This window comes from Dipodomys merriami, unplaced genomic scaffold (assembly GCF_024711535.1).
Source record: "Dipodomys merriami isolate MVZ:Mamm:240054 unplaced genomic scaffold, mDipMer1.0.p SCAF_1, whole genome shotgun sequence".
NCBI lineage: Eukaryota > Metazoa > Chordata > Mammalia > Rodentia > Heteromyidae > Dipodomys > Dipodomys merriami.
Window position 1 is genome coordinate 69245554 of NW_027202270.1, and position 27491 is coordinate 69273044.

A 27491-nucleotide genomic window follows, 5' to 3' on the forward strand; every position below is an offset into this window, starting at 1 on the left:
TAAAGGTCTAAGAACTTTAGGCCCCAGATGAATGCAGGTATTAGTAAACATGACCACTTCAACATGTTCATTGGCATTTCTTTTCACACCCATCTTCTGATCATGTTTCTACTCCTAGTACTTGCATTCCCTTCTGAAGATGAGAGGAGAATGAGCATGTATGTGTGACTAGATATAGAGAGTCACAAAAAACCTGATGAAACAGCATAGTCAAGTATGAGGTATTGAAATATTATAATCACATAAGCGCAATTTGTAAATTTAAGCTTTATAAGATCTTTTCACTGTGGTTTCATGGCATTTCAGATAGGCCAGAGTTACTTACAGTTTGGGGAAAGGAATTCCCCAAATCAAAAGATTTCTAAGGTTCATCAGAAGAAGCTGTGGCATGATTTCAATGCTCATAATTAAAAATTAAAGTTGAATGCTGAATGCATTCTGCTTTCAAGCCTGTCAGTATGTCACAGGGGAAATGTGTATAACCTCCTTTTGAAATAAGGCTTAATTTAGGACTTTTCATGAATGTCAGATGTAAGTAACAACTTTTCCTGCCACCTTGCCTTGTTCATATTGAAATAAACCCATTTATTCATTTTGAGAAGAGGAAATAGATGAAAGAAATAGACAAAAATATAAGAAAACACAATAAAATAATACAAGATATGGATGACTTATAATAGAAAACATTATAAAACATAGCTAGAATTACAGGCGTGAGCCACCAGTGCCTGGCTAAGGTTGATTTTTGGTAGGAGGAGTTAGAGATAACTTATCTTGACTAGATAAGTAAAATTTGGTAAACATATGCTATGGCAAAATCGGCAGTAATTGTAAAAAAATAAACTTTTAAGAAGGAACAATTAGAATGTATTGCTACAGGGGATTGATCTTCGAGTTGGGCACTGCTGAAATGAAATTAAATCAGCTAGGGAGTAGGTTCTAAATGATGATAGCATAGAGCCTCAAACCAAAAATTATAATCAACTCAATTCAGTATACCTGAGATTGTTAAAGAGAACTAAAATTTATGCAGCTTTAAATGGAAAAGGCTGAAATAATTCATAATGTATCCAAATGAAATTAATATAGAAACAGATACTATTTATATAAACAAATTTTTTATGGGGAAATTGAATGCAAATTGATTAAATTTGTTGTGCAAATAAGATAAATACATGGTGGTATATATGCACTGAAATCATCCAAAATTTTATTAATTTGACTACATGAAGGATTCTGTTCTATGACTGCTTCCTCTTGATACTACCTTCTTAGTAGTAAGGTTGGCTTATGCTGGGTTATAGGTGGGGATAAGTTACACAATCATCATAGTAGGATACCATCTTGTTTTCTTGGACATCCTCTCCTTGGTTGCATGATGTCAGAAGGTAAGATTGACCAGTGATGTCACTAGCTTTTTCCTATGAAGTTCTAATAAAGGTCAAAAAAGACGGAAGTAAAAGGAATGGTTGGTGAGGAAAGAAAATGTTTTGACTGACTCATCTTGGGAGAAGTGTTACTGCACCCTTACATATCTTTTTGAGTTGATAGCCTTGTGATGAAGATAGCATCTTGCCTGAAATAGTTAGAGTCAAAGACTCCTTCCTGTTGCTCTTTCAGAGCCTATTCCCCAAGGCAGCTTCCTACTTCAGTGGAGTTGATCCTAGTTTTAAAGTGGCCTATTATTATTATTATTATTATTATTATTATTATTATTATTATTATTATTATTATTATTATTATTATTAATCTTTAGATCCATACAAAGTTGTTGCAATATAACAGAGCAGTTTATGAATATGAGGCAACTTGTTCAATGTCACCCCTTTCAACATTCTCCCCTACCATTTCTGACCTACCTCTTCTCTTACTTTACTTAGTTTCAATTCTTCATGGAATTCTCCTGCCATTCTCTGATTCATTAATCTATCCCTCTGCCCTGGTACCACCCAGCCCTCTTGCATGTACCCATTTCTTGGTGTTTATTGTGTTGGGCTTTGCCTTTGCCTTTCTAAGGAATTACACTCTTTTGAGGTCACCCTTGAATCTACCACATCTCAGTGAATATATTTGTAAGTACTTTCATAACACTCAAAGTATTTTCTTATTGGTTTATGGGCTAAAATAGCCTTGAATTTGATCCTGATTCCTTTAAAGAAGGGTGGCTGCCAAGCTACTTCTAAGAAGTAGTCTAAGATGATTCCAAGGCCTCTTTGCTGAATAGGACATGATATTGGTTTAAAAAAGTAGAGTTTACTTAAAATAAAAATACCATAAGTAGTGAAATTATGGATGATCTTCCCCCATCAATTTATTTTTAAGTAAATATAAACATAGCCATTTATAGCATCAAATGAAAGCATATTTTATTCTCTAGTTTTGGCCATAGTGTCATTCTATAAATGAACGGTACTATACAACGAACAGGTGTGCTATTGTGTAGATAATTAGTACGTTTATCCTACTTGGTTTAATTGTTAGTAATACACTCATGAGTACATGGCTTGTGTTTCAATTTGAACATTTTTAATACCTTTCTAGCTTGAAGATTCCCTATACAAACCTAAACATAAATACACAATAGGATTATGACAAGAAATAAACAATTCTATAATTGAGATTATTATTTCTAAATGTACTATAAACACAATATAACCATAATTTTTCCTGATTCTCCAACTAATCTTTGACCTTCTTCTTGACAACTTTAGTTGTTGCCTGTGGCAGTTCTTGTTTCCCTCATGTATTTCTTTCATCTATTCTGAGTTCATGGTTTTATTTTACCTTTTTATTTTTCTCAAGTGCCTTTTTAAAATTTGAGCTATGAACAGTTCAAATTCTTGATTTTTCAAGAATTTGTATATTTTCAAGAATAATGTATATTGCATCAGGTTTTTATATATTGTAAATGAGTCCTTAACCCCTGACATATTTATAATACTAGGAATCAAAGTCCTTTCAATTATCTATATTTTTATTCTGTGCAACAATAGGAATATAGTACATTTTTGAAAAAATATTATAGTTAGAATAAAGAGAATCATATTGGTAGCAGAAGGGATTATTATATTCTAGTTTGGTTCATAGGCCTTGCTTCCCAGAAAATAACAGTATAGAAGCTGAAGAAATTAGTAACTAGTATAATTATATAACATCCGGGTGAGGAACTTTTATTACCTTAGTTTCTTCCCTCCATCTGCAATCTTAGCTTTTTGAAGATAACCTTCTTTTTCAACCATCTGCAAGAAGAATGCATATATTAAAACTGTGAGAAACTCCTATTAATTTTTACTTTGAACCAACCTATGCTTTCCAAGAGTCATTGCAATGATGGAAGTTTCCAGTCACAGAATGTTATTAATAATGCACACATAGCTTATGGAAAGTGCCTGCAAGATCACAGTCATTACAAGCTGTTAAATATCCAGAAGATAGATTATGAACAGGCATGTGAAGGATTTGTTAGATGGTGATACACCTTTATTCACAATTTTGTTCTGTGCAATGAGATCATTTGCTTAAAAAATTGATTAAAATGCTAAATCAAAGACAATGTTAATTCATTCTTTAATTTTATTGATCATCCTTGGATGAGTTCTTTCTTTACAACCTCCTTCATGTACCTGTTGAGGCCTAGAAAAGGAAGAACTCAGTGGAATCAGGGACCTGAGTCTGCTGGATCACTGAAAAGCATCTAAAACAGAAAATTTTTGCTGAGTGCCCATGGCTCACACTTGTAATCTAAACTACTTGAGACCTAAAGATTGTAGTTCAAAGCAATCTAAGCAATCTAAGCCTGGGCAGGAAAGTCTGTGATATTCTTAACTGCAATTACCCACTAGAAAATCAGAAGAGGCACTGTGACTCAAAGTGGTAGAATGCTAGCATTGAAAGAAAAAGGCTCCAGTGACAGCACCCAGGCCCTGAGTTCAAGCTCCATGATTAAAAAATAATAATAAAATAAAATAAATCATGCACTTTTATCAGGTAGCTGCTCCCTTGTTGTCTTCTCTCATAATGTGTAATATTTTTCTTATTCCTATTTGTATGTATTGGTTTTCATAGCTAACGCAACAGAAAGCTCCTTAACGAAGATTCAACAATGTACTATAACTCCACAGAGGTATCTGTGAACTTCCAAACAAAATAAAACCAATTTAAATTGTCATGTGGGGACACCCAGCCTAGTCTATGAAAGGTGTTTTAAATTTTTAGTGCTCTATTTCTTCTCTTCTTTATCAGCCTCAACTTTTCCTACCTATGCCTATTTAAGTGTTCTGTCATTTCACTGACAGTGAATAGTTCACTTTCGCTCATTCATATTATATCCTAAAATTTAAAAATAAAATCATTTAAGAGCCAAAGGGCATATTCTTTGAGGAACTGGCATATGCAGGTATTGCTGACTATATCAATCCACTTCTAGCATATCTTCATTTCACACACTCAAACATATGGAATTAAAATCCAATTAATATGTTTTCATTTTTATCAGAAGATCTATTCATAGTTTATTTGTAATCACTTTTAAGCACCTCTGTCCTGTGTCTCCATTTTCACTGAAGCATTCTCACTCTGGTAACACCTATCAGATCAGATTGCTTAGTTGCTTGTGACTACACCTGTAGGTAAGGTTGGCGTGATGACTCACACCTGAATTTTTAGCCATTTGGTAGGTGGAGATGTGGAGAATCAAGGTTGAAGGCCAGATGAGCCACAGTGTTACACACCTATCTTCCTTACTATATGAAAAGCATAAATAGGAAGATTGTAGTTCAAGGCAGCAAGTCATAGCATTCTTGTAATCCTAGCTACTCAGGAGGCTGAGATCTGAGGATCGCAGTTTGAAGGCAACCCAGGCAGGAAAGTCCATGAGACTCTTATCTCCAATAAAATATTCAGAGAAAGCCGAAGTAGTGCTGTGGCTCAAGCAGTAGAGCACTAGTCTTGAGCACAAACTGTCTCAGAAACAGTGCCCAGGCCCTGAGTTTAAGCCCTAGGACTGGCAAAAGAAAACAGAAAAATTAAAAAAAAAAGAAGAACCTATTTGAAATATAAATAAAAGGCTGAAATTATGGCTTATGTAGTAGAGGATCTTTCCATTAAGCTCAAGACCCTAATTCAAACCTTAATATTGCAATAAATGAGGAAAACCAAAATAATACTTTTTAAAAGACTAATTTTATGTTAATTTTTATATTAGTAGTTTTCAAGATATATTTAATAAATCTACTTTACTGGAAAGAATGATAAAAATCTATTGAGAATCATTTTTGATGTTCATTGCAAAATATTTTCACATGTATACTTGTCCAGAAAATGTCTTTTACATTAATGTCTTTTCGAAATGACTACAACAGCCTAAAATGAAGCTTTTTCATATAAGTTTTAGAATTGTGGTTGTCAATGGTGTAACTTTTTTTATTTGGACACACATACTCATCTTCTTTGCCAGCTTCTTAGTTGATGTATGTTGGTCTTATTATGCTTGTGCCAGGGACTATTGTCTACCCTCTGAAAACCATATAATTAAGTTCAGTGTTTAAATCTGGGCATCACTGGTTTCTATAAATATTTCGAAAAAAAATATGTTTTCAGTAGCTATTAGCACCACAGAGGAGGTCCTTCTAGAAATGTTTATTGAGAAATTTTGTTAAGTAACTGTAGCCCGAATTTATTGTTTTATTTAAACTTTCTTCTTATGAAAACAAAATGCTTACTTCTTATGAAAACAAAATGCTTACCAAAAACCCTAGATTTAACTTCCAGAAAGCTATAAAACCGCTCATCTTATTTGAAAAATTGCAACGAGCATGCACCAGTAAGTTTATTGACAGTTTTTCAAAAATAATGCATACTTTTGTATAACTGTGTGTGTCTAATGTATGTCTTTATTTTTCAGCTGTCCTCATACTCATGCTCTTCTCGTCTCAACTTTCTGAGTTCAGGGTTACAAGTGTGCATTATACCCGACTTTGATTTACATTTCTATGTCTTATAACTATGTCTTAACACAGTGCATATTCTCATTTCTGGGATCAGATATTCATCTTTTCATTAATGTCTGTTTTATATTTGATGTACACTCATTCATACTTTCAACAAGTTTGCAATTTGTAGTAGCCCTTTCTCTCCAAATGAACAATCAATATGATAATATTAATTTTATTCATAATTAAACCCCTGTATGTTTTTTTCTTATGGGGGAGTGATACTATATATTTCCAGCCATTTCAGCAATTTGGGCACTCTTTTAATCTTGAAGAGAAAACTAATTAAGTTTCTTAAACTGAAATCATTGTCTTGTTCTGGCTCCAGTCTGGTAAGAAAAGCTTCCTTGAGGTAAGTTTGGGTAGTTAATAATTTACTGTCATCCTACTTTGACATATTTCTCCAAAATCCAGCACCAGGAAGTACATGTTCCAGAATGCTCACAGTGAACTGAAAGAAGATCAGGATATACAGAAGATTATTATGGACCTTACATATAAGTACATATATAGTACTTTATTAATTTTCAAATTATATTTGTTAATTTTATGTCTGAAAATATATTGACCAGTTGAAATGGCAGTTAAGTATGTTGGTCATCAAGAGTTCAAATGGACTTGTCTTTGGTAATTTTCAAATTTAGTTTAGATTTATATTTAGTTTTAGATTTATATTTAGGATTCTACCTGTCAAATTCTATGCCACATTAAAGTTCTTAATTCTAAATTAAAATCACATTCCCTAAATGATACATTTTTAAGAAATGCCAAACAATCTTTTGACCCTAAATGTACATTACATTATGGGGCAAATTGTTGAATGTGGCTGTAAGCCCCATTTAACATTACATGGCAAAAAAAAAAAAATCAGCATTTTGTCCAGATTGGATGCTAGACATTCTTCCATCACTGAGAATATGTTCAGCAGGTAGCTGGAAGGTGGCTCAGTCGTAGAGTGCTTGCCTTGCATCCATGAAGCCCTCGTTCAATTCCTCAGCACCACATAAGCAAAAAAGCTGGAAGTGTCACTGGGGCTCAAGTGGTAGAGTGCTAGCCTTGAGCTGAAGAGTTGAGGGACAAAGCCTACGCCTAGAGTTCAGGCCCCAAGACTGACAAAAAAATAGAAAACAAACAAACAAACAAACAAAAAGAATATGCTCAACAGTTATAGCTAAGATTCCGATAAAAAAAACAATGACATAGAAATCATCTGTTTATCAATTTATATTAGAGGTGACAGACTAGGCAGAGGAGAAAAAGTCATCCTTTGATTAATGGTCACAATTGCAGCAGAAGACTAGACTACCTGCAAATCAATTAATGTAAAAAAATTAATTAATTAATTAATAATAAATAAATTAATTAATTAATGTACAATTAAATCAATTAATGTAAAATGGGTGATTTATATACAACATTCCCATTGTGTTACATATTTCATTGTGATAGTTAATCCTCATTGTCAACTTACTTAGAATGAGAAACACCAAAAAGGTTACCAAAACACACTTCCATGAGTCCTAGATGCCATTTTCAGAGAGGATTAGATTATGAGAGCTCTAATCTATGTTTTGATCTGTCAGCAGATACATTCAAGATTTGAATAGACTACTGGATGGGAATAGAATTATGGATTCTGGGCATAATTAGAGGCAGTTGTAAGTCAATGAGGATGTGCAATTAGGAGCTATATTTTGCCATGGCCCCATTTTGTCAATACTCTACTCTGCTTCCTGTTCACCTTAAGGTGGACACTCTGCTGAATATTCCCACTATCATGTTGATGATTTTACCAAGGGCATTGGGCCAAATGACCATAGATTGAACTCAGAAATTGAGAGTCAAAATAAATTCTCTGTTTTGTTCACAGCAACAAGCAAGATGATGCACATGCATGTATCCTCCCCACATCTGCACCCCCACACCCCTTTTATTTTTCCTTTGGGTCTCATTGATTAAGTTTTCTTCTTGGTATATATTTATTTCTAAACTGGATCTGCCTTTCATCCTATATTTTATCTACTGTTTGAGTGTAGGGGTTTGTAGTGAAATGATCATTAAAAAAATGAATCAAGAGCTGGGTGCTGGTGGCTCACATTTGTAATCCTCACTACTCAGGAGGCTGAGATCTGAGGATCGTGGTTCAAAGCCAGCCCGGGCAGGAAAGTCCATGAGACTCTTATTTCCAATTAACCACCAGAAAACTGGAAGTGGCACTGTGGTTCAAATGGTAGAGCGCTAGCCTTGAGCTGAATTGTTGAGGGACGGTACTCAGGCCCAGAGTTCAAACCCCATGACTGACAAAAAAACAAGAAAAGAAAAGAAAAAAGAAAAAAGAATCAAGAACAAGAACAAAAATCACATTAAAATTCAAACTGACTTGTACTTTGTATAAAGTACTAGTCATTTAAAAGTTAAATGCTTAATTTAACATATAGCTTAAGAAATAATTATTTTGCTTTTAGATGCTTTTTGTATTAAGTAAATACCTACTTTACAGTATAGTCACACTTTACAAAAGTAATAAAATGAACCCCAAGATAGGGACACAAGAGGTTTTATCTTTCTTACTGTTGGTTTTAGGGTACTTATAATGTACTATGTGATTTTTTTTGTTTCTTTTGTATGTTCTTCCCCCATGGATCACTTTTGACAATAGACATTGTATTTGTTTTGTGATAATTACAGATTTTACTTCTGTCCTTTCCTGTTTCCTTTAAGTGTATGTTCTGATATTAACTTTTGTCATTAAATCTAGTTATTTTTCATTATTATGATAGTTTAAAAATGATGACATTTATCCCCTTGTTTCATTGAAAGCTGTCAAGGCTCAGAGAAGCAAAAGGAAAGAGCCTGAGATATTATTATGGTAAAAAGAGTTTCCCGTAATTCTCCTGAAAAAGTGGCAAGTCCTTCATTTAGAGATTTCAGCCAACACATTTAATGGGCCATAACCAGCCAACAACGGACATTATGGATAGACAAAATGATAGGTCTATGTTGAAAATGTGGGTGAGGGCAGGAAGGAAAATCTGGGAAAGTGTAAGGGAAGGGGTAACTTTGTCCAAAAAGGAATGTTCTCGCTACCTGACTTATGAAACTGTAACTCTTTTGTATATCACTTTTATAACAATAAAAAAAAATTAAAAAGGAAAAAAAAGTAATAAAAGAGAAATTGGGGAAAAGTAAAAAGTGACATTGTACAAAAGAGAAATGAATGTCAATTTTGAAACCCATCTGTACAGCACCTTAATAATAACAATAAAATTATAATTAAAACAAAGTAGTAAGTAAAATTGTAAAGTTTGACAAATGGCTATGTGAAAAGAAGAGTAAAAATAAATCAAAGGAAAGTAATTATATTCCCTACATAATTAAGTCTAGAGAAGGACAATCAACAATTGTGAAGAATTTTTCAAACCTATTTTTGACTTCAGATGTCAGAAGCAGACATCAATTGTTTACTCACTGCCAGTTGATTATACTCTGCTGTGTATTTGTGAAGCAATGCTCTCAGGGACATTCTTTTATCTTACTTGTCTCAGTCAAGGTGAGAGAACATGTATGGCTTTGGGTTTCTTCTGAAAGCCTTGAACTGTTTGCCAAAAACTGGGTTTAGACAGCGTACACTATGTTTTGCCAAGTTCTTTTCTCTGTCACATTAAACTCCTGTGTATTTCTTTATCTTCTTTATCTTCATGTCTCTTATTTTTTACTCCTAATCCATCAAAATGTCATTTTGGAAATGCTTCCATTTGATGTTTGAGAAACTCTACAATCTTTTTCCTTGAGCCTTTCATCCCTCAACCATGATGCTTTATTTGTTTACCATGAAAAACTCCAGGTTCTAGTTGTCAGATGTGCAGAAGAGGATACTTTTACTTATCTGAAGAGCATTTTTAGTCTTCTGGAAGTATTCTTTGTGTTTCATCTCTCTTCTTTCCTCTAACTTTTCTTTCTTCTTTGTGGCTTTGATTTAAATATGTTATTTCTTTTTTGCCCGTCATTGGACTTCAGTGAGAATAGACTGTCTGAACAAATTATTAGTGTAATTTGGTTGCATCATAATTATTTCAGTCTGAGCACCATAGAAGAAAGGATTGTGTAATGTTATGCCTTTGTTGTCATTTTGTGTGTGTGTGTATGTGTATGTGTGTGTGTGTGCATCTGTGTGTATACTTTTGCTCTACTTTAGACTTAACTGAATATTAAATATTGTTCTGTGTGGGAGAAATATTTTAACTCATGTCTCTGTTTTATGGATACTGAAATTCTTTTCATCGCTTCAAGGTCTTTCAGCCTCTGAGCAATGTCTCCTTCTTCATCATTCCACCTGGCTCATTCCTTGGTTGGCTGTCTTTTAGACAGTATGGCATTCTTGCAATTTTTCAGTGCTTGCAGTACTCATTACTTTGCTTGAAAACTTCTACTCATTCCTCCAATATCAACTCAAATTCCCTTTATGAAAAGTGATTACTTAGTGCCAGCTAGGTCCTTCCTTGTTCATAGTCTCTGACTTCCTTACCATCATCATACCTGTCACACATGCATGTGTGGAACAATGCCTTTCTTATTTGCTTAATACTTCTGGTCATTCTTGGACTGGAAGCGCCTCAAGGGAATGATAGAATTAATAGCCTTTAATCCCATACACTAGTCCTGAAACAAATATGGTCTAAAAATACTTACTTGCTTAACACACTTGAGAAAATGAAGGGAATATAAAACTTCTGGAAGGTTTCTAACAGAATGTGTCCATTATATAACTTATCAACAGCTTGACATGTACAGAGTATACTATTTCAGCAACTCTCATTTTATCTTAACAAAATAGAATTAGAAAAGTCTGAGGAGCTTCTGGATTTTATTTTAAAGAAACCCTGGGCTCATGATACTGTATTTAAAGAACCCCATAGATTCCTCTCCCATGTTATGTGATCCAAAACTTTGGCAAAGTAGCAGGGTATAAAATTAACCAACAAAAATCAATAGCTTTATTGTATGCCAACAATGAGAAGAGTGAGGCTGAAATCAGGAAAACAACTCCTTTTGTAGTAGCCCCCAAAATACCTAGGAATTAATTTAACCAAAGAAGTCAAGGACATCAATAAGCTGAAAAAGGAAATTAAAGCAGATTTAAGGAAGGGGAAAATGCACTCATGCTCTTCCTGTATTGGGAGGATTAAGAGTGTGAAAATTGCAATAATGCTCAAAGCTATCTAAAAGTCCAATGCAGTACCCAACAAAATTCTAACCACATTCTCCAATGACGTAAAAGAAGAGATCTAAGAACCTATATGGAATAATAGAAGACTTTGAATAGAAAAAAACCAATCCTTACCAGGAAGAACAGTGCTAGAGGAATATCAACACCAACTTCAAACTCTATTTCAAAGCCACAGTAATAAAAACAGCTTGGTACTGGCACAAGAACAGGCCTGGGGACCAATGGAATGGAATCAAAGACACAGAAATGACCTCACAGACCTATAGCCACCTAATCCTTGATAAGGGAACCAAAAACACAGGATTGAAGAAATGCAACCTTTTCTACAAATGGTACTGGCAGAATTGGCTATACGTGTGTAGAAAACTGAAATTAGATCCATATATATCCCTCTGTACCAGAATCAATTCAAAATGAATCAAAGACCTCAATGTAAGATAAGATACCCTGAAAATATTACAGGAAGGGCTAATGGAAACTCTAGGGCTCCTTGGCACAGGTCTAAACTTCCTAAGTAAAGATCCAGAAACACAACAAATCAAAGACTGAATAAGCGGGATTTCATCAAACTAGAGAGTTTCTGTATGACAAAGGACATAGCTAGCAAGATAAATAGAAAACTCATGTAATAGGAGAAGATTTTTGCTAGTTACACATCAGACAAGGGCCTCATATCTAAAATACATTTGAAGCTCAGAAAATTAACTCCCCAAAACAAATCCCCAAAGAAACAACCAGCTCATTAATAAGTGGACTAAAGACTTAAATTTCTCTGGGCTGGGAAGGTGGCTCAGTGGTAGAGCGCTTGCCTTGCATGCTCGAGGCCCTGGGTTCGATTCCTCAGCACCACATAAGCAAAAAGAAAAAAGCCGGAAGTGGCGCTGTGGCTCAAGTGGTAGAGCGCTAGCCTTGAGCTGAAGAGCTGAGGGACAGCGCCCAGACCCAGAGTTCAGGCCCCACGACCGGACCCAAAAAAACAAACAAACAAACAAAAAAAGACTTAAATTTCTTTGAAGAAGAAATAAGAATGGCCAATAGACACATGAAGAAATGTTCAACATATCTGGCCATAAAAGAAATGCAAATCAAAATCACCTCATCTCAGACTGGCTAGAATTATAACAAATAATAACTGATGCTGGAGGGGATGCAGCCAAAAGGGAGCTCTATTACATTGTTGGTGGGGGTGTAAACTGATCCAGACACTCTGGAAAGTAGTATGGAGGTTCCTCAAATGATTAAACACAGAGCTCTATGACCCAGCAGTCCCACCCCTGGACATTTACTCAAATGATCACAAACCAGGCCACACTAAAGCTAACAGCACAACTATGTTCAATGCAGCATTATCTAAAATAACCAAGAAATGAACTCAACCCAGATGTCCTGTGGTAGATGAATGGATCAAGAAAATGTGGTATATAACAAAAAATAAATTACCTAGGAGTTAACTTAAATAAAGAAGTGAAGGATATCTACAATGAAAACTTTAAAAACTTGAAAAAAGTAAATTAGACCAGAACTAAGGAAGTAGAAAAACCTCCCATGCTCCTGGATTGGGAGAAATAACATCATGAAAATGGCAATACTGCCAAAGGCTAGCTACAAATTCAATGTGATACCTATCAATTTTCCAACCTCATTCTTCAATTAAATAGAAGAAGCAACCCAAAAATTCATATGGACCAACAAAAGACCGTGAATAGCAAAAAACAGTTCTTAGCAGAAAGAACAGTGCTGGAGGAATATCAGTAAAGAATTTCAAACCCTACCACAAAGCCATAGTAATCAAGAACAGACCTGAGGACCAATGGAAGAAGACCCAGAAATGAACCCACAGACCTATAGCCACCTAATCTTTGACAGGGAAGCTAAAAATATAGAATGGAAGAAAATCAGCCTCTTGAATAAATGGTGCTGGCAAAATTGATTAAACACCTGTAGAAAACTAAAGCTAGATCCTTATATATCATGCTGCACCATAATCAACTCAAAATGGATCAGAGACCTTGAAGTCAAAGCAGACACCCTGAAAACATTACAGGAAGGAATAGGAGAAACACTAGGGCTCCTTGGCACAGTCTGAAATTTTCTTAATAAAGACCCAGAAACACAACAAATCAAAGGAAGTTTGGACAAATGGGATTGCATGAGACTGCAGAGCTTCTGCATAGCAAAGGGCATAGCTAGTAAGATTCATAGAAAGCCCACGGACTGGGAGAAGATCTTCACTAGCCATACAACAGACAAGGGTCTCATATCTAAAATATACTTAGAACTCAAAAAATTAACTTCCCCAACAAATCCTCAAAGAAATAATTTTCTGATTAATAAGTGGGCTAAAGAATTAAAGAGAAACTTCTCTGAAGAGGAAATAAGAATGATCAATAGACACACAAAGAAATGCTCAACTTGTCTAGCCATAAAAGAAATGCAAATCAAAACAACATTGAGATTCCACCTGACCCCAGTTAGAATGTCAATAATCAAGAAATTTAATAACAACAGATGCTGGAAGGGATGTGGCCAAAAGGAAACCCTATTGCATTGTTGGTGGGAGTGTAAACTTGTTCAGACACTCTGGAAAGCAGTATGGAGGTTCCTCAAAAGACTACACATAGAGCTCCCCTATGACCCAGCAATCCCACTTTTGGGCATTTACCCAAACAATCACAAACAAGGCTATACTAAAGCTATCGGTACAACTATATTTATCTCAGCATTATTTACCATAGCTAAGATATGGAACCAAGCCAGATGTCCCTCAGCAGATAAATGGATCAAGAAAATGTGTTATATATGAATTCTATGCCTCCACCAGAAAGAATGACACTGCCCCATTTGTTAGAAAATGGAAAGACTTCGAAAAAATTTTATTAAGTGAAGTAAGCCATGCCCAAAAAACATAGGTCCTAGGTTTCCCTTATTTGCAATAACTAGTTTTGTGGGTGGGGAGGAGGAGTTGCGGAGGTGGGGAGGGAAGGAATGGTAGGGGAAGAACAAAAGAGGAGGTAACAATGTTTGATAAGGAATGTACTCATTACCTTACTCATGGAATTGTATAACCCCTCTGTACAGAATTTTTATAATAAAAATGTATAAAAACTAAAACAAATTAAAGAAAATGTAGTATATTTAGACAATGGAATTTTGTGCTTCCATTAGAAACCATGCACCGTATGTATCCTTGGGTATGGCTTCTTTCCCTTAATATAATTTTTTCATGTCTCTGCATTTCCTTATGGATATTCAGGGAAAGAAGCCATACCCAAGGATACATAGGGTGCATGGTTTCCTTCATTTGTAATATTTAGACTATGTCTAAAAAATACATATTAATCCAGTGGATGTTTAAAGACAAATAATTACACTTGCACATGAATAATTAAACATCACTCTAAGCATTCACACATTGAGAACAAAGGAATATATTCTTAGGCAAGGATCACAATGGCTCATTTGCTATGTGCATATGACCATATAAAATGATGCTTATTGAAATGAACTCCAAGAAATAGAAACAAGAGTTTTTTTTATTGTACTGTTTGCACTTATTTCTTTTTCTCTCCTTTGGTTTATTTCCTTTTGTGATTGTTTTCTATTTCTGTAACTTTTGTATATAAGTTAATCTGATTAAAGGAAGGGAAGGGAAGGGGCGATCACAGAAATGGTGGGACAAAGGATGAACCAATTCAACAGTGATATTCCCTAGAAACATGTTGGAAAGAAAGTTTACTACTAGAGGGGGTATGGAAGGGGTTCAGAGGGGAGTAACACTGTTAAAAATGCACTCATTACCTTACTTATATAACTGCAACCCCTCTGTTTATCATCTTTACAATAAAATTTAAAGACGAAGGAAAGAAAAAAGAAAGAAAGGAAGAAAGAAAGAAAGAAAGAAAGAAAGAAAGAAAGGAAGGAAGGAAGGAAGGAAGCAAGGAAGAAGCAAGCAAGGAAGAAAGCCTAGTCTGATCAGTAATGATTTCCCTAAAGTGGCTGTTCTTACTGTTTTCTCATAATGTCTTTCATTCTCAAAGCCTTCACAAGTATCAATTAATCCATTAAATAATAGCTAGCTCTAAAAAGAAGGTAGAATCCATGACTTAAAAGTTTATCAGCACAAGCCTGCTTTGCCCACAAGCTATGTATGGGAACTTCCTGAGCTCTGTCCTCAAAATCCTCCCAGCTCAGGAGGAAGCAGATGATTCTCTAAAACCTGCCACAGGCTTTGACTCCTGCAGGGTTATTCATAGACATGTCCTATACTCTTTTGATAAAAATAAAGAAGATAAAGATTTAACATGCTATAAACAGGGTTATTTCCTTGAATATTTCTTTAAGAGATAAAGGAAAACTGCTCTGAAAATAATTGGGTCTCATTAACTGTTGTACTATGAAATATGCAAGATTAGGAAACAATTCATGTTACTATATTTGATGTTTTGAGTTAAAAGTTTTTGCTGTGCCATAGCACTTATTAAGAAATCCCACAGATTCTCAGAAAACAATTTTAGTCTCTTCCACTGAATCGTTATATACTTGCATGTAGTGTAAATTTGATAACAGTGAAATGAGTAGTTGTCATATGTTTAGACTACAATTAGGAATTTGTTAGTTGGCAATATTAAAAAATTCATTATTTTTCCATTTAAGCATGTTGATCACAGTCATCTTTGCTAAAGGAAAATTAAGAGGTAAAATGAGTCTCCTATTGGGGGTTAGTATACATTAACTAGACATAATGGCAGATTTTATTTCAGAAAATGAATTGTTTCCTCCAAAGTTGATGGGTGGACCTAGTTGGTGGAAAAGTTGTATATAACCATTATCTTCTGTGATTCTTGGAAAAATAGTTCCGTAGCATTTCATGAATATAAGAGATAAAGGAAGTTAGACTTATATTGCAGCACATTTTAGAAGCACATTTGAAGATTCCTATGATAAAAAAAAAACCCTGAATAACATCAACTGAAAAGATTGTAAAGACTTTAATAAATTTTTCATGTATGAAAGCTCTTTCAGAGGTATAATCAACAGCAACTGCTGTGGCAGTGCTGAGGACTTGGAGAAAATAATAAGTCATCATAGTAGTGAGAATTGGAGAGATGGACAGAAGGAATATACAAACATTGTGAGAGAAGTATATGTAGTGTAACTAAAGAGAATATGTAAAGCAAACTTTCTGGATTCTACACAATAATTCAAATTTTGTAAATGGCATTAGACAGTTTAAAATTAGTCAGGAATTTGGGGGGAAATTTAGTGGTTATTTTGGAGTAGCTTATCATCATGTTTGTCTCTTGATATGATTGGGGTTTATATTTAAGGCTTAATACATACTATGATAATGTGCACCCTTGGGGATTTCTCTCTTTAAAATAACATGGAATAAGAAATTCAAAGGCCAGGCATAGTGTTCCACACCTGTATTTCTTGCTATATGCAAAGCCAAGATCAGGAGGATTATGTTTGAAGCTAGCTTAGGCAAAAGTTAGTGAGACTCCCATCTTAACAAAGAAGTTGAGTGCACTAGGCCTAAACTGTGTTCCCACCTATGTGGAAGCATCCATAAAAGAGTGACAGACTGAAGTTGACCCTGGGCCCAATTTTGTTACATAGAAAATAAGCAAAAATGGCCGGGTATGTGGCTCAGTTGTTAGAGCACCTACCGAGTTTAGATTAGACCCTGAGTTCAAACCTGAATTGCTAAACAAAAAAGAAAGGAGAGAAATAAAGAAAAAAAAAGGAAATTCAGGTACTTACCTGATTAACTGTGTTTACAAGATAAATTAAAACAAATGCGTACTCAGAGAAAGAATATAGGAAAATATGTCAGACCTACTTATTAAATTAATTGGTAGTTTCAAGCACTTATGACACTAGTGGCTATGTCTAAAACATATACACAGAATGACAGCTAGAGAGAAAAAGAGAGAGAGAGAAAAAAGAAAAACAGGACCAGGTATTATGTTGTTCATGCATGCAATCCTAGCTAGTCAGCAGACTGAGAAGCCTATGAAACTTTTATCTGCAACTAACCTGAAAAAAAAATAGAGTGGATATGGGGCTCAAATAGGAAAGTGCTAGCTTTGAGTGAAAAAGCCAAGGAAGAATATGGCCATGAAATCAAGCCCCAGTGCTAGAAATCAAAAAGAGAAGAGAAGAAACAAAGTTAAACAGAGTACTGTACATTGAAAACTACAGGAATTAAAAGATTTGTATTTTTGTAACTTCTTATTAGTGCATGCTAGTGTCACTTTTTCAAGGTTATCCAAGCTTAAATGAAAAATTGAGCATATAATTTGTTATTATTATACTACCCTGAATTTTGGATACTTAAAATGAGTTTTACCTGTTTAGAGGTGAGGCTACAAACTAATGCATAATGATAATAAAATATCTTACTTCTTAGGAAGGTAATTTAAAAATATTTGATTCAAGAAATATTTAATATTAGTATCATTTATTATTATTTATATTACATAATATTTAATTTAAGAAATATTTCTGAATATTCCAATTGTTTTTTTGAATTAGTTTATCTTGATATGTGTACATATTATTAAATAAAGAATGGGTAGTTTTTATTAATTATTAATTAAGTTTGATGATAATGATCATGAAAATTTGGTTTAAAACCATAATTGATAAATACATTTTATGAAAATTTAGGATACTGTAAGATATGATACATATATAGTACATATTTGTACATATTATTTATTTAGTTTCATTTTCTCCTAAATTTTGACATTTCACCAAATATTTCATAGCAAATATAAACAGGTTTTTTAAATTTTTTATTTTTTACTGGTCATGGGGCTTGAACTCTGGGCTTGAGTACTGTCCCTCATCTCTTCAGCTCAGGGTGAGTGCTCTATTGCTTGATCCACAGTGCCACTTCTGGTTTTCTAGTAGTTTATTGGAGATAAGAGTCTCACATCCTCAGATCTGAGCTCCTGTGTAGCTAGGATTACAGGTGTGAGCCATTGGCACCTGGCAACAGGTTATTTTTAAAGAAAATAACTATTTGTCTTTATTGTATGCATTTATTTGCTCTAGAATTTAAATTTCAAATAAATGGCTGTGGATTGCAAAGCAAATAGTTACTTTCCTTTTTATTAGATAGGTACACTGTAACAAGCTTTATACTAAATCCTAAAACTACAGCTATGAATAGAGCATAGACCACTCTTCATACAACTTACTATTCAGTAAGAGTAGCAGTAAAGGAAATAAGCAATTTTCATGTGATCCAGGTGGGAGAGAAGGACAAGACTTTCTTTTGGAAAGCATAAAGAAGAAAAGATAACCAATTTAAATTCGTAAAATTACAGAAGTAGTTTCTAAAGAAAATGTGAGGTTGAGAATGGATTATTAAGTTTGTAATCAAGCAATTTTATATCTATGTATACTCTTGAGAAACTGGCTTTCACTACAAGTAGCAGGTAAATATTTATTAATACTTGCAATTACCCAACATCAGTATAGCTAACCTTTAGTACCTTATTGTTACATGACAAACATGTTATTGACAAAATTTCTTTCCTGAACAAGTGCTAATGTCAAAAACAATGTAAGTATAAGTATGACACCATAAAGAAAATACAAGTCATGACCTCTAAACTCAAGGCTTTTACAGTCCCGCCATGGAACTAGTCTATTAGTCATGAAAGAAGAGTGAACTGCACAAAATCAGTACATGAGCATGTGCTGGGATAAAGGACCATAATTGCCAGAAAAAGAAATCAAAACTCCTTCAAGCTGAGACAAATCATAATCATATTTCTGTTTCTGGCTTGAGGGTATGCTTTTATATGAGTAGACAATAAATAATATAAATTGGGGATCATGACAGAGGTCTATGCACTTGATAACATTGCAAAGAAGGAACCACTGAAAGTTTTGACAAGAAAAATGAAATGAGGGAGGTAGTGTCTAAAAGAAGGTTGGTCAGTAGGAGGGGAATGGAAGATTTGCAAGATAAGAGCAAGCAGTATTTTAAGGCCAGGGTAAGGGTGTGCACAAGTAGATGATTAAGCCCAGAGACCCCACAATCACTGAGGAGAAAATATGATGTGTTGAAGGGCCATAGAGAAAATGAAGGATTTGAAGGAAATGTAGCCTTAGAAGGAAATGTAAGCCTCTACAGATGTTTGTTCTTATAAGAGAGGGATCCTACAGAAAGGTCAGTTTGTCTGAGTAGGTGTTGCTGATAGGTTTGATTTGGGGGATTTCACTTCTGTGATGTCACTGAAGGGGGAAAAAAAAACTCATGTAACAAGTGACTAGTTACTACCTGAAGATCTCTGACCTAGAAGAGCCTGCAACTCCCTGTCTAGATTCCTAACCCACAGAAAAAGAGATGTGTTTGCTGATATGTGTGCTGATAAGTTTAGGGATAATTATTTCTTATTTGTAGAACAAAGCACACAGTACTAGAGAAAGTCAATTACTCACCAGTTGTTCTAATGGAGGAATGACTTCTTTCAAGACATGCTGAGAATGATTCCTTCTGTGTCGTGATATCTGAAAATAACATGATACATTGATCTTTGATACTATTAAATTGCTTTTCTTCATAAAATATTAACAGTACAATGGATGTAACTAACTACATGGAGAATGTAGATGCCTCCTTTACCGTTAGATAGACCAGTTGGTTTATATTAGAAGATATGTGTAAAATTTGTTTTGCTTTTTTTCTAACCATACATCTAGACCATCTTTTCAGCTAAACTTTTATTTAAGTCTAGCCAACCTTTTAGTTAAGTCTAGACTTAACTTCTAGTTAAGTCTAACTAGTTCAGACCAATAAAATATGTACAGAAACAATTGGGCCAGTTAAAGCCAAAGCTACTCTCCAGTGAGTGCTTCCTCTTAAGACCGTATGTGCTCCAGGAGAAAAAATGGAATTACTCACTATAGAAATGAAGAAGGAGCTGAAAGTAGTTTGGGCCCCAGTCACCCTGTGGAAAACAGCAAACCTCACCGCAGAAATCTCGCTTTTTATTCATTCGTTAGTAAACTTAATTTGAAATCATTTCATAATTAGAGAAAATTGAAGATGTTTTCGTAGGAACAGCATTCTATTTTTTTGAATAACATTTTTATGAACCAATCACACATATTAGAGAATTTTATCATCTCTGGCATTTTCCTGAAACAGAACATCACAAATGGTGCTAAATTGATGTCACAATGAACAATCTTAGACACGTGGAAACCATGAACAAAAGTAGTTAAAGGAAAGGATTCTAGAAATCCAACCTCCACACTATTATCCATTGATGTTTCTGCTTCTTGACAGTGGAAAAAGAGCTTTAAGTTCATAAAAAAAATAATCAATTCCTTTTATGCTACACGTGCTTAGAGCATACCCTTCTTTCTACTAACTTTATTAACATTTGTAATCTCCACTGAATATTCACTATATGAGGTTAAGTTCAATATACAAAAAAAGATTTTTAGAATTTAGATATCTGTCTTATTTATTTTCTTTGAAACCCAACTAGATTTTCAATTTTAGGGTACAATTCCTTCTACTGACACACATAGTACCTCAAATATTAAGTATTAGGAAGTTGTGCAAAGTAATTGTTTCCACAGTATTGTTACATGAACACTTAGTCATTCATCTCTGCCCAACTTATCATTCCTTTTATGAGCAATTTTGTTCCCTCTCTTGTAATAATATTACATTTTTATGGACACAGTGGCCTACTCTAAGCATTAATAGAAAACTTCCTTCTAAGGAAACATTTAACATGATATTACACACAAAAGGTTATTAGAATTCATCATATTTTAAATTTAATTAATATCTACAGAATCTTATAGTAATATATTTAAATAATTAGTGTATTACATGAAATATGAACAAAAGCTTTAACTCCAGTGGACATTGTTATATGTGTTTTGCAAAACATTTTCATCTTATTTAGCAAGGTAATAATAATTTATTAAATTTGGGGGATTAATATTATTCTGCTGTATAAATATGTAAATACTAACATAGTTGAAATAACTTGCTAGGCATGGGGTATAATTTAAAACTCCAATGCTTCATTACATACATATGCAATGCATTACATACATACACAATATAATGTAACATTATATGTGTGAATATGTGATTAAATACATGGAGAACTACAAAGTTAATACCCTTCATGTACAGAAAATAATATTTTAAAAGAAAAAAATTTGAAGGGATTCAAACTTATAAAGGTTATGCATATTTATATGGGAAGCTAAAATTCAAATTTCAAATCTGTTCTCATTCATCTTCATATTTCTTTAGGGGAAGTAATATTACTGATCATTCCTAATCAATAAACTAGCCCATCTATCTTGTCCAACCAATTTATGAAGATGTTGAAAAAAAGAACTTTTATCACCTGTTGTCTGTCATAATGCTATTTCAATAAAGCATTAAGTAAAGAAACATTATCATTTTACATTGATTATTCTGGCTAAGACATACAATTTAGAAAATTCTGGATCAGAAATGGATTGATTGCCTCATATGACTATCAGGAAAATCTTGGATGCACTGAACCATCCCAATGTATTTACTTAGTTAAAAAAAAAAAAAAAACAATAAAAATTGGGTCAACAAATGAAGTCCTGTGGCTAAAGACTGGCAGAAGAGACAGGATGCTGCTGCCATGACAAGGCCCTGTCCTGTGTCCTCAGGACAGAAGACACAAAGACTGAACCATCTTGTCACACTCACCCTCTAAGAAAGATGATAAGCAACTTATTCTAATTTGGGGGAGGTAGGGGTTGGTGTCAGTAATGATTGGATCTCAAAAATCTAAGTTATAATTTGTGGAAAAGATGTATGGTTATTGTGGTTCTGTTACCAAGAACTAAGAGGGTGCTTCAGAAATTTCCATGGTTGATTGGGTGGGTCCAATCCTATGTCCTTAGGATATTCTAAGCTTTTAAAGGGAGAACTCAATACTTTATGGTGGGGATCAGACAAAGTCCAGACAGTAGAGTACTTAAAGTCACGGCCTCTGCATTTGCCTTGTCCTCTTTGGAGAAGTTTTTTCATTTATTCCTTAATGTTCACAAAGGAACTTCCCTATGACTTCTTACTCAAGCGTGGGTGGGAGTGATGACAGATTCTAAAATGTGAGGCACTCTTATCAGGCATTGGTATGGTAAGACCACATTTCAGAAAGACTCCCTAAAGGACAGGTTTACATTATGTTTGAATGGCTCCTCCAGGATGATACAGAAAAGGAGGCATAATAGGTATTCAGTAGTGATGAGGTTAAATTAAGTGGTGTTGAATTAAAAGATTTCCTAATAACTGTTCTGCACACATTTATAAATTGTACTCAGCAAGATTTTAAAGATGTTAAAAAGATTCACTGTGATATATACCTTTGGGAAATATAGACAGAAAGATTAATGAATAACAAGGGTCAGGATTTAGTATATAAGGAATTAATTATCCAGATTAAAACAATATACTTCTGAGAAAATTGTGATAGTTAATATCCCAGGTCATCAATGAGGAAACTCTCTTGAAATTCAGCAATACATTGGCTGATAAAGCCACCAAGAAGATGTCAAGTCATCTGGAGGTGCAAGTGCTACATGTTACCCTTCTTGTATACCATATGCCTCTAGCTCCTGACTTCACGTCTCTACAAGAGGCTCCACTTAGGGATATGGGTACATCCCAGAATCACGAAAGAACGTGGATCCCAGATGGGAGGAAAATACTTTATAAACCTATATCGGGGAACCATTGCAGAGCACAAGCGATGTGTGATACTATTCTCCGAACATATGTGTGCTCAGGGATTTATATACTCTAGCAGAAGGCTGTTTAACCCACAAAACAGACCTGAAATGCCTGAAAGAGGGAAAAACTCAGGATTAAGGCTCCTTTCTAAAACATTTGAAGTGGTGGTTTCCTTTATCTAAACTGGCCGTCTGGTCTCCCCTCTTAAATCCAAAGATCAGTTCCTATGTGTTCTGCTTTATTCTCTCTCAAGGAAACAAGGACTACTGGTCCAGACTGCATACCTCAAGTTCCTCATTTATCAATAGAAGCCTGGACATTGTGTCCTGACCAAGAAATGGAAGAAAGAGAAATTTAAATTGGTCTATAGGGATCCTATCAAGTACTAATCACCACCGAAAGGGCAGTACCTACTACAGAAATGGATGGACTTGCAGCACTTGGGTAAAGTAAGCCCCCAAGAGAAGACAATGATCTGTGTCATCCAGTCCTGGAGATATCAAATGACTTTAAAAAGAATGAAGTACTGTTGACTATTGCCCCCTTAATGACTGGAAGAGAGAGAGGGATTTAAAACAATAGTCTCTTCTAGATTAAGTTTAAAGTCTCAGAGGGTGACTATTCGTAATCTACCCTTTTATGGTTATGAGTGATATGGGATGGTCAACCAACCATCAGTGGTATAACATGGACAAACATAGATGTTTGAAAAAGAATGTAGCGCTTTGGTCATGGTTATAGATCCTCATTCAAAGACTGAAGATCCGTCTCTGTTAGGTATTATGGGCTAGAAATTTATCTTACTGGAATTCTCAATTTGATAAGAAAATTCAGTTTAGAATTAATGGTGTTCACTATTACAGGGCTCTTGGTGTTGTAGTTAGGCCTCAAGACAATCATCCTGAGGTAACTGTAGTGGGGATCAAAGATTCAAGACTGGTCACAGCTGGTAAAACTGGGTATAGGAAAACAAAGGCCTGCTTAGAATGTATAAAATATTCTGCTCACACTTTAAGTAAAAGTGCTTGTTATGAAAAACAAAGTGGTAAGTTTGAAAGTAAAAATGGCTCTTCTATAAATAATAGAAAATTTCATAGTATGTATATGAATATTTATCAATACCTTGCTATTATAAAATATTTTTTTCAGTTCATTATGAGATACCCCTCCCTCCAGAGAACTATTGCAGCTTCAGACATTAGATGGCCTTGTGGTCCATTCATTTTTAATCAGAAAGTGATTAATGGCTAGTATGCACTTGGCAGTAATTTCTAACAGCAGATACTCAAAATTTATTTGTTTATAAATATCTCTACTACCAGTATTACAAAATGAGAATACCATTTTCTTTCTCAAGAACTCTTAGATGTACCCACAATGTCAAAAATGGACATTTTGGTCTGTAACTTTCTTTAAGCAAAGCTCTAGCAACAGTATGTTGAATCCTTTTTTAAAAATGGATTGTTAAATAATTACTAAAATTTGAAAACTTGAACAATAGTATCTTGACTTGACTTTATGTTAATGATTTCTTCCTCTCAATTGCAAAGCATTTTTTTTCCTGAGGAAGGTTTAATGTAATTGTACGCACATATTCTTTTACTTTTCACTGATATACTACTTAATATACTAATAAGATGACTAATAGTCTTTCATTTGAGTTCCAAATGCTCTTTAATAGTGTATAGTTCCTGTCTGTAAAGAAGCATAAGTAGATGTTTGTATCTCTACCATTTGTTTAAGGGTTTGAAGCCTCTTTTTTTGCTATGATACTCATAAATGACAAACTCGTTTTCAGTATTCCTTCATGATTCCTCTTTGAAACTTTCCTGTATTCCATTGCTCAATTTACTCACCACATTCTTGTAAAAAGAGGCTAACAATTCTGTTTCTCTGACTTACTTAACTGTTACTTAAGGGTTCTTTTTGAACTGATGTGGTTCTGTCTTATGTTGTAGTATGTCTTGCATTTTATGCAACAACATTTTGATAATAAATACTTGAGTTGGTGGTAAACCTTAACTGTGGGGCAAACATACCATGTCGGACTTCATCTTCTTTGTTTCTGTGACTAATCCTTTTTCCAATGATACCATACTCCTATTCAATTATCATGTCCTACAAATAAAGAATGATGTGTAGCTACCACTGGAAAGAAAAATGAAATACAAACATCTTCTAGCTTAGGTTCTCTTAAACTCAACATCAGATTAATCTATGTGTCTAAAATGATTTTAGATGAATTATGTTTTCCATTTTATACAAACCCAGTATTCTCTTCTTTACACTCCTACACTGCCCCTCCCCACCTTTGAAATTGTGCAAAGTAGAATGAAGAATAAAGTATTCAGAATGTGTAATGAATGTTTGCCTTTGAATTCATTCCTCTGTTCTTATTAGCATATGCATCATACTTAAGATTTTCAGATATCTTTTCCTCCAAAAAGGAGAAATTAAAAAGTCTCTTTTACAAATTGTCTTCACTTTTTCTTCATTTTTATCTATTTAAAGTACATGAAACCAATGGATGAGATTACTATGTGATATATTACACACTGTAAAAATAACAGAATTTGGGCATATTATTTTTTTAGTGTAGGCGGGTCTACTATGAAAGTTATACATAAACATGAAACATTCCACATAGCTCTGATTTTAAATAGATTACCATTTTTGATGAAAGTTTATATCTTGTGGCTTAGAATTGAAATAAAATCACTTGAAGAAAAGCATTGGTTTGTTCCAACATTTTCACAGACGTGCATTTTTTGAGGCATACCTCCCATTAGCAACCTCCCTGGATACTTGGATGAAAAACAGAAGTAAATCTGTGGTTAAGTTTAGTTTTTTTTTTATCTTCACAGTTTCTCAAAGTTTTTTTTTTGGTGTATCCCAATTCAAATTTTCATTTGTTTCGCCAAATTCTAATTCTTAGAGCATTCTCAATCAAAAATTAAGGAACGTTAGTATTTTGTTTTTAGAATGCAGGGACATGGCCAATATTTCCTGTATTTGTAATGATTTAGTTGTTTAGAAATAATGAACATCATCTTAAATGAGAACAAGTCTTGACAAGAAATGTGCTCATTACCTTATTCATGTAATTGTAATCTCTCTGTACAGCATCTTTACAATAAAATAAAAAAATATGCTCTGAGAAACCTCAAAAAATAAATTATGTAGTAGATAATAGCTTTGAGGAATAAAGGAGAGTAAATTTTGGGATATTTGACTTTATTGTGCATTTGATCTATTTTTAACTATTTGTAAGCAGATACTAGTTAAATATATTTCATAGAACTAATGGGTGTTCATGACATAAAACAGAAAAATTATTTTGTTTGTATTTTATTAATGCAAGGTAAGAAAACTATTCAATTTTTATGCTTTTCTCCATCCTTCTGTGCATTAGACAATTCACCAGAGAGTATCTATAAATGAATGTGCCATGGCCCTGCATACACACTTATTTTGCCTTCCTTAAACCTCTATTAATTCTGTTCTTTCAAACTGACATTGTATATGTTGTATACCCCGAAAAAAATAAAAGGAACACTTCAAAAGCCTTCTTGAAGACATATTAAAGTGTATCAGCATTTACAAAATCTGTGGACTATTCCTTGGTTAGCATTGTGTCACATGAAGCACTCACAGTCCAAGAATGAGTCTCGCGGACTTACATTCTCCTCAACCACATCTTTCCATCTCCCAGACAGCCAGAGGAAAGCACTTGTTTTGGATAATTCAACTATTTAATATTTGTTCCTTGCTTGATTGAGCCCCAAACACATTAATTTTCTTATATCTTTATCAGTTACTTTTAGTTCCTCTCCAAGAATTTTCTCAGAATGAGAAATGCCATTCATAGGAAAGCTTAGCATACCACATTTTTGTGCTTGGTTCCTGTGAAACACCAGAGTGAAGAAATACAATAAAATTTTCTACCTTTCTTTCAATTACATGTTATCTTAATTTTTAGGTAAGAATTTCATATATATATATATATATATATATATATATATATATATACACATAATTTAAATCTCATTCTTTCCTGATTATTTTCTAAGTGCATACATTATGAAATTTCAATATAAATAGACAATTTGTAATAATCCCATGGAAGTAATTGGTACATCTACTACATTAAATATTTATCAGATCTTTGTGTTGGAGACATTCAAAATTTTGTTGTATGCAACTTTGTAATATGCTGATAATTGTTGTCAATAGTTCTTTTCCTCTGCTACAGAAGAATAATTTCTCCTGTTCAACTGCAACTATGTGATCATTAACCACCAACTCTTTATTACCTCTCCTAATTCTTCTTCACTCTGCTCAGTCTCTATAAATCACTATTTCATTCTCTATCAAGAAGGATAGGAAATGTACTCATTACCTTACTCATGTAAGTATAACCCTTCTGTACAGTCTCTTTACAATAAAAATATTTTTAAAAAATCTTTTAGGAAATCAAAACAGAACTTAGAAAATGGGAAAAACTCCCATG

The 27491-nt window shown here is 34.0% G+C and overlaps 1 protein-coding gene across 1 annotated transcript in view; it reads right to left on the minus strand.

Moving 5' to 3' along the window:
* Positions 1 to 27491, minus strand: part of Arhgap15 (Rho GTPase activating protein 15) — a 644233-nt gene that overhangs the window by 545542 nt on the left and 71200 nt on the right. Inside the window, exons 3-4 of the mRNA XM_070023631.1 lie at positions 19678 to 19746; positions 3178 to 3239 (exon numbers count right to left, since the gene is read on the minus strand). Of these exons, the coding sequence (XP_069879732.1) occupies positions 3178 to 3239; positions 19678 to 19746 (131 nt within the window). The remainder of the gene's footprint in view (positions 1 to 3177; positions 3240 to 19677; positions 19747 to 27491) is intronic.